This window comes from Mizuhopecten yessoensis, unplaced genomic scaffold (genome assembly GCF_002113885.1).
Source record: "Mizuhopecten yessoensis strain PY_sf001 unplaced genomic scaffold, ASM211388v2 scaffold10631, whole genome shotgun sequence".
NCBI lineage: Eukaryota > Metazoa > Mollusca > Bivalvia > Pectinida > Pectinidae > Mizuhopecten > Mizuhopecten yessoensis.
Window position 1 is genome coordinate 320266 of NW_018408643.1, and position 8711 is coordinate 328976.

At 33.1% G+C, this 8711-nt stretch overlaps 1 protein-coding gene across 2 annotated transcripts in view; it reads left to right on the forward strand.

The window, feature by feature from the left end:
• The window catches only part of LOC110461515, an 11528-nt gene extending 3423 nt beyond the window's left edge, over positions 1 to 8105 (forward strand). The window contains exons 2-7 of one of the 2 annotated variants that reach the window (XM_021514999.1): positions 682 to 709; positions 2575 to 2723; positions 3025 to 3373; positions 3984 to 4078; positions 4519 to 4880; positions 5221 to 8105. In XM_021514999.1, the coding sequence (XP_021370674.1) occupies positions 685 to 709; positions 2575 to 2723; positions 3025 to 3373; positions 3984 to 4078; positions 4519 to 4880; positions 5221 to 6166 (1926 nt within the window). In that variant the 5' untranslated portion in view covers positions 682 to 684 and the 3' untranslated portion in view covers positions 6167 to 8105. The remainder of the gene's footprint in view (positions 1 to 681; positions 710 to 2574; positions 2724 to 3024; positions 3374 to 3983; positions 4079 to 4518; positions 4881 to 5220) is intronic. The other variant, XM_021515000.1, reaches the window with a different exon arrangement.
• The last annotated feature ends 606 nt before the right edge of the window (positions 8106 to 8711 follow it).

Below are 8711 nucleotides of genomic sequence, written 5' to 3' on the forward strand. Positions count from 1 at the left end.
CATTGTCAAATCTCACAATGCCCAGCGATATTTCAGCAGCCGTCATGTTTATTTATATTGGATATTGTAGTTCCGGTCAGTGTTGTATTAATACGCTAAGAATTATGTCTCGTGATGCATGGTAATTAAAGTCCCATCAACGACACAGCTTTCAAAGAGGCTATATAGTGACAATGCCATGCAAATGTAAATTTTATATATATACATATCAATCTAACCAAGCATGTTACTCTTTCAACTTATAAGTTACATAATTAGCTGATCGGCGGCACAGTCAGCCTGTCGAGGTTTTAAAGGTTAATTACGCCCTTACTCGTCGGTGGTCAACATAATAATCATCCGGTAGCGTACCTGGTACACACACTCAACACATAGGGAAAACGAAACTTTTATAACCTCATGAACCTCTATAATCCTGTACCTAACACATCTACAACATACATGACATCTACCACTTTGGTATTATGTAAATATATAGATAACTAAAGGCAAAATGTCACAGTTGTAAAATTAAATCATATATCCAATATTCATACAGCAAGCTAACATATTATAATCTGTTTTCAAATGTAAATATTTTTACACACAAAACTTAAAATTTAAATTTTCACAAATATCCAACAATATTCAAAACCTCCTCTGATAAGCTATACCATATATTAAACATTATTTATTTTGCAGGAAATGGCAAATGTAACACTGGAACAACGTAAGTAAAATATATAATGTTGAAAATATATGGTATTTCTCTTACTTGAAAGACAATGACATAAAAAGAAAAACTTTGATCACATTTTCAAGGATGCTGTTTGTTGTGCTCTGTGCTTGCGCTCGATTCTAAAGCACGTCAAAAACGAAAATAATAGATAACAGCATAACACAAAAAATGGCAATGTAAGACCAACTTTCTTTATTTAAATTTCCCCCCCTTGTTTTATTTTTGTTCATTATTCATTGATTAAAAAATTACATATTTGAATAAATGGAGGCCAAGTTCCATAAATACAACTAGATTCTGTTTTGACATATTGAGACCATAATGCTAAATGCATCTACATTTTTCAACCCTTTTGTTATCAACTATTTTAGTTATCAAAGTATATAATTGTAATTTTAATCTATTATTGTGATCTGATGTGAAGTTATACTTTATTACGTCTTTGCATTTATTCCTTTGTGTATTATCAACAAAACGAATGGGGAAACAAAAACCAGTAAAACTCTAATATATAAGAGCATTCTTGCGCCAAAGAAAATCTTTCTTCATGAAACAACCGATTGAACTAAAACTCTATACCATCGATAGCAAAACGTGTACAAATGTACCTGCATGTTTAAGAATAAAATCTCTGTAAATAACCCATATCGTCAACTTTGGAACCAATCCAACTACGCATATTTATTAAATTCTCTGACGTGCCTTCCATAAGTTTTACATAAATCGATATGCGACACGTAGAGGTGAGGTTATTTACTTTCAGTCAACATAGTAAGCAATGCAAATAATTATTTAACTGTTATGAAACTCATAATTACATAACAGTATGTTCTTTATGTTGTTGTTTGTTACCCGCACAAAGGTATGACCTTGGAGACAACTTGTCTAGTAATCTTATCTTACAGTAATTATACCTTGTTATGAGAAGTTCTTTTTACACAACCAATAAAATTTTCTATGTGACGTTTCTATGACTTGTACGATATGTACACTGTCACCTTCTTCAGACAAATGACCAGTGAAGCATATGCACACAAAGGTGTAAAATGTGTACGAATTGTCCATAAAATCGATGTCGATTTCAGCTACGCTGGAAACGTATGTACAATAGTTAAAACAGCGTAGCTGACTTGAGTCATTTCGGTACATATATAACAACTATTGTGCATACGTTTCCAGCGTAACAGTTTAGTGATGGGACTTGCAATATAATTTTGCAAAGCAAAATGTTGTCCACAAGAGTCCTTTTTCATACACATCTAATTCCATACTAATGTTTTAAAGCTTATCAAATATTAGTTATTAAATCAGAATTTATATACCTCATAACTTTTAGAAAAAATATATTTTTGAGGATGATAAGTAAAACATTTAAAGAAAATCAAACAATATAATGTCAACAGTTTGGAATCGCACAATAGATTAATTGGAATCGATTAGATTTCGATCAATAATCGGAACAACACGAGTCGTCACGTGTATATTCACTGTACTGATTGATACATTAGTTCACACAGGATTCCTACATACGTGTACTTAAGACGGTTCTATCAGCGATAAGGAAAAAAACCGCTGTCATTATTGCATATATATGATTTCTTATCATAGAATATCATTAGCTATGGCCTTTAAGTCGTACTCACCAGTATTTTTTTTATTGAAGATTAATGGATAAAAGTAAGCTGATTAGTAAACGACCGGATTCCTAATACGAGTAATTTAGCATGGTTAAAGCATCTAGTGGAACAATTGCAATAATGTGCACGTGTTAGTATGAACTAAGGTAATGCTATAAATTGGTTCAATTCATAATTGTATCACATAAATTATACTTGTGACAATTATTTCGCATGCAGAACCGCCGCCGGGAAAGATTATTAGCGAGACCCTATCAAAGAAATTCCCTACAGGATTTATTCAACAAACTGCACAAACCGTACACGCTATGAGGCACAAACCGATATCAGCAGGGTCATCACGTAGGACTGATCAAGTCCTAGGCGAAGTAAGTAGCCAAACTATGTTTTCTTTTACAACGTTATGATTTTCCACCACTCATAGAAAATAGTTAAAAAGCGTGATGCACAGTCATTGTTCGGATACTCTCAAGAGCGCCACCGTTACGCTAATAGAAAACATGAGCTGATGATGCTTTTTAACTTTTGATATTACATGCGCTAATATAAAGCAGTTGATTTTTGAATGATTTATCTTAATCATTTATTAAGTAGTCGTGATGGTTATACCATTGGAATATGGTTTGGAGATTTCGTGTTATTCACTGCATATCGCATTATTACATGCAGAATGGGAAGCACCAACTGCGTAGAGAAAACACGTATCCAGGCACTGGCAAAACACCAAACATTACAAAAGTCAATACAGATCCGGATATTCGGGTATTTCGTCTAATTTGCAAAGTGGAAAGCTTTCCACTCTTACAGCGAAACTTGCAATTCGCTAGGGACATTCAGAAAAGGTGTCAAAATATAGTTGATAACGTTGATGGGATCCATGTTCCGAAGTACCCAAGACTCCTTGATCAACAAGAACTGACGTTATATATAGCTACGGGCAGTGATGTGGATGATATTTCACAAAAGATATCTACCATAATGGGTGACCATGATTACAGTGAAAAAATGGATGTTACAGGTAATAATGTTAACAATAATACCTTTAGCATACCGGACATACCGACCCCAAAGCCGATTCAAATTATGTTTCTGTAAATATAATTTCTGTTTTCGTACAAAAATGTGGCATTCATATACTAATATACATGCATCACTAATAACCTTTGCCTTATAAGATGTCTACACGGCTATGCCGTACACTTCAATCATGTATTCAACGAGTTGATATGATAAACACACCGACCGTACAGCCGCACGCTGAACAACGTCTCACGTTATCTGACCCCGTAACTTCAGTATCAATGCTAAAATAGCATTTACAATTGAGCCTTTCAGCAAAACATGATCTTTGAAATTTTGGCTTAATTTTTCTGCCCCACACTGCCCCACTCCAATGGTTTTGTAGAAAAAATGTAACAAAATAAGTTGATCGAATATATGTCACTTTTTTTGAAAATGTAAACAATAAAAGCTTCATGAGTAAAACTTGAAACCAGTGCAAATGTTATCTCTATTTTCCGCAATGGTTGCAGTTCCTGCTGAAGAGTATGACATAAGAAACCTGCAATATAAAATGATCTTGAAGTTGGGTCATACAATTAATAGATATAAATTACGTATTTTTTCAGAGAAATGTTTCAAAGGAGACAGTAAAATTGTGACACCTGATCAAGACTGTTCGTGTCTGATTCTCTTTCTACACAAAGATCAGACGAACAATTATGTAAGTAGTTTGATAAAAGCTTGAACACGTGAACATATCATTTCGGTTTATCTCTTGAAGCTATGGTATAGAGATTTCCATTTTACTTTTAAATATCCGAAATAATGACATATGACCAAAAAATAATAAACAAATGAAAATTATTAACTTATTTTGATATAACTGTAAGATGTTTATATGTACAGTTATAGTTATGAGTGCGAATACACTTTTGCATATTCATGTTATAACTGAATAAATATTACCCTCACTTTTGTACTCTAGCATAGTCAGATGAGGATAAACATCAAAGGAAACAAATCATTGGTATGCACCGACTATATTACTGTCAAATGCACAACATAAAACTAATCTCTTTGATCCCCAAACAGTCCAACAAATTAAATTTAACATTTATTTATACATCATAAATTAACTAGTCATTTTAATTTACTGGGCAGATACTTGAATCATCGAAAGTGTTGCATGTTCCGAGTCCACCTGCTGTTGCGATATCCGGACAAAGCCAATCAGTAAAAGATTTCAGTGAAGAAACAAAAGACCAGCCGTGCATTCGACGAAAACTTACCCATATTCTAGGCGAAGACCTGTTCACCTATGCAAAAGAAGTGCAGCAAAGCCTTGATAAATATGAGGACATAATCAAGTCTCCAAACCCTGACCAAATAACCATGCTGCGGAACACCAAGGAAGCTGTGACTGTATTGCTTACCCGAAGAGTGCTTCCGGACTGTGAAACATCAGCAGCTGGTGGCTCTACTAAATGTGAAATTCCAGATGATATAGATTCAGCACTGAATGCGTGAGGGTGTTTTTTTGGCTTAAAACATTATTCTTACTGCAATATAACTTTTGGTAAAAAAATATTCCCTAAAGATTTTTCTTATATTTTAATTCATTACCATCAACAGAAAGGGAGTTGTCGGTTACAAATAAAATGAAGCCATCGTTGTCGTGAAGAAAAGTGCAGGTTTACCAACAACAACGGTCGCAAAAGTGAAAATAATCCCTCTTTTAACAAATACGAATCCGTTACATAGTTCAAGATAGCACATACCAGATTAAGGTTAGGTATTTCATGACTGAATGTATGCTATGTTTACATGAATGCGTCTTCAATATTCTTTCTGCTACATTTTCAGAATGGAAAACTGCGGCGTAATGGCATTTGGATTGTTTGCGGACAACTTTATAGTCTTTATCGACGAAAAGTGCAGTGACCAAGTACAAAAACAGACCACCCAAGAGATAACAAACCTTTGCAGCGATCGATACGACTTCAAAATACCTTTAAGAGTGATACATGTTTCACAAGACTTCTTGACAGACACGGGTTTGGAGCAAGGCCATGCATTCCAAACTGGATCTAACTCTGGCTCTATCGGAATGGTAACAAACGCAACTGTACACCCGGTCGCCACAGAGACAATCACAGAAGCAGATGGATCGACACATTCAGAACAGGGAATTCCTAAACACATCGTCGTGGCAATTACCGCAGGTCATATTTTTGCAAAAAGCGATGACGCATGTTTCGTCAGAAAAGATGAACAAACTGTGAAATTCGGAAAATGCCTCGCAAAACAGTATCGCAAGGGAAATATTTCAGCAAAGCAATTTGACATCGCCTTGATAGAACTCGACGAGAACATGACAACCATCGACGTTTGCTCTCAAAAATTCAGAAATGATACTGGTGAATCATGTGACGGTGTTTTGTTTAAAGGCTCTCTTGCATCTGGTACTGTTATGTACAAAAAAGGTGCTACAACCAAAATGACGGCAGGAGTTGTTGTCAGCCAAGATTTTCGAAAAGTTGGACCTGTCGATACGCAGAAAGGCTACTTGATCAAAGGGCGCGATGGTAGTGAATTCGCTAAACGCGGAGATAGTGGTTCCATTGTATTTACGTTAGACATCAATGACGAAGAAAATAGAACTGTCAATCTAATATCGATTGTATCGCAAATATTGACAGAGGAGTTTACTAAAAAAATTGAGGATCCCGGAAAATTCACTTACAGCGTCCGCCTTGACAAGTGTCTTGAAATCCTACCTAATGTGACCGTGCAAATGCCTAAAAAGTAATTTTGTTTACTACCCCATACGTACAACTGTATATATTTACATCATTATTACTTGTGATTTGGTCATGTTTTTTCAGTTATCTGTGATAATTCCTTATGTATTTTGGATCTCATCATAATTTTAGAACTAGTTTTCCTTATTGTTCCTTATATTTCCGTAATGTCAATGCAGTATTTCTTGAACTATTCCGAGTTATTTAAATTCGTATATGACGCCTGATATGTTTGCTTTGTTTTGGGGTTACTGCTACCACCTTAAATACATATCTGTGTATCCTACTACTTTAACAATAGTATTAGCATGATATATTATTTGATATTTTCAATTATTTAAAGCGTGTTCCAAGGTACATGTATACATACTGTGTCTAATTCTCTTTTGGAAACCTCACCATTGTTTTCTGCTTTACTGATGTTTACTGAGTGCCAAAAAGAAAACAAATTCAATTAGTAGATTTGTTTATTTTTCTTTTGATTTTCGCACCCGTTCGTTACTTTGATTTATCATTTTACTTGTTAAAATATCTATTTGGTGGTTATATTTTTAAATGAAGTATGCATTGTCTGAGATTTTGAATTTTTAGTTGGAAAATAATTTTGTAGCGTGATAATTAAACTTCCTACTACTAACCATTTTTGTTTGCAACCTAATTTGTTTCGATAAACAATATGTACAAATTGGTAAATATATGCTTGTGAATAGGTCGTATGTATTGAGTATTTTCTTTTGCTTATTCATCGCGTATTTTGGATCTTAATCGTGATTAAACAATTGTTTCCAATACATTACCGTATACCAATGCAGTATTCCGAGTTATTTAACATCGTTTATGACGAGTTGCTGCTTCAACCTTCAGATATGATAAGATTTTCTTGAGAATAAAAGAAAACCTTCAATGAATAATTTATTAATCGATCGTTACTCAGAAATAGTTGCGAGTTATTTTGAAACGAATTGTGTTTTGTTTGAATATGTTGTGCTGATGTAGTACAGTAAAGCCTGGGATATTTTTATCTTAATCTTTATTTTTATTAAACAAATTATTGCCTTTATCATATGAAATATCGGTACAAAAGCATACACTATTATCGTTCATTCAACATCTTAAAAATAAGTTCGTACTTATTATTCTTATCAAGATATGAAGTAAGAACATTACATGACATTTCATTAAAATGAGATTCTAGATCGAGGAATATAAAATAAAAAGCATATTTTTTTTTATTTTTTTTAGCAAATAAATTGTGACCTTCATTGCGATGGCGTAAACGGTAGAATGAACAAGTGTGGCAACTATGATTAACGAGCTCGATGAAGAAAACGTTATAATAAACTCAGAAAATACACAGCGAACAACTATTAAATTATTTAATCTTGATTATAATCCTCGTTGTATTCGCGCATTTACATACTGCTTACGGTCGAAAAGTAAGGAACGAAGCCAACATCGTTTACTTTAAAGACATGGAAATTTGCAAGTGCATCTATTGAATACGAGGTTTATCATCATTCCACTGTTGCGTAATTAGACGAGATTTGATCCAAGAAGTGTTATCTGTTCCAAGGTGTTGAAATTACGAACCATAGTTGTCACCAGAATATTATGTATCGCTGAACCGTAGAGACATATATCTAGCCATGCGCCGTATTTCAAACAGGTATCAATTCGCCGAACCTTCTTTCACTGCGTATATACGATAATGTATACGAAGTCACAGTTTGATAAGCTAGAGATGAAAGTATGTAAATATATACATTAGGCAGGTTGATAGTGTTGCATAAATGACTTATTTTTATTCAATTTTTATCTCGTATATATTTGTTTTTTTAATTCATTATTTTGTATCGCAATGAACGTATAATCTTCCGTATATAATATGATTTTCAGAGAAAGAATATTTTTTATATTTTTTTATTTCTTTGTTTATATACCGTGGGACGCATACTGATATATTTTTATTAAAATTGTATACTCGTATTCAATAGTTTTATTTCATCTTACATCTTTATTTGTTATTTTAATATGAAGAGCTTTATTTTGAAGTGTTATCAATAACAAATATATATTGTAATACTTGATTGAATTATTCAATATCAAAATATTTATTTTTTTAAATTGTTTGAAAAATTTGAAAGATGTACTTTTTTAGATTTTACTTTATTTTGTAATTTATAATGTACTGTTTTTGCAAAATCGATATTAAGAATAATTTATAGGATTGAATGGAGTTAATTATGTGATTAAGAGCTCGTTGTGAATGTTTTATTAATAAAAAGAATTATCATATTCATTGTTTTTTTTATGTCTTACAGAGATTGCATTGCTGTTGAATTTCAGGACGTGACAAATCTCTACTTTCCATCTGAAAGTTCCATCTTTATAATTTCTCAATATTTGGTTATGTATTTCCATTAGAAGTCTTTATGTTACTTCCGTCTGCATGAAACAGAAACGTATACAATATCAATAGATAAGTGTGTAGCTATCAAAGTGATGACAATACACGAGGACTAATATAATTGTTCCCAAACTTGGGTGTAAGAC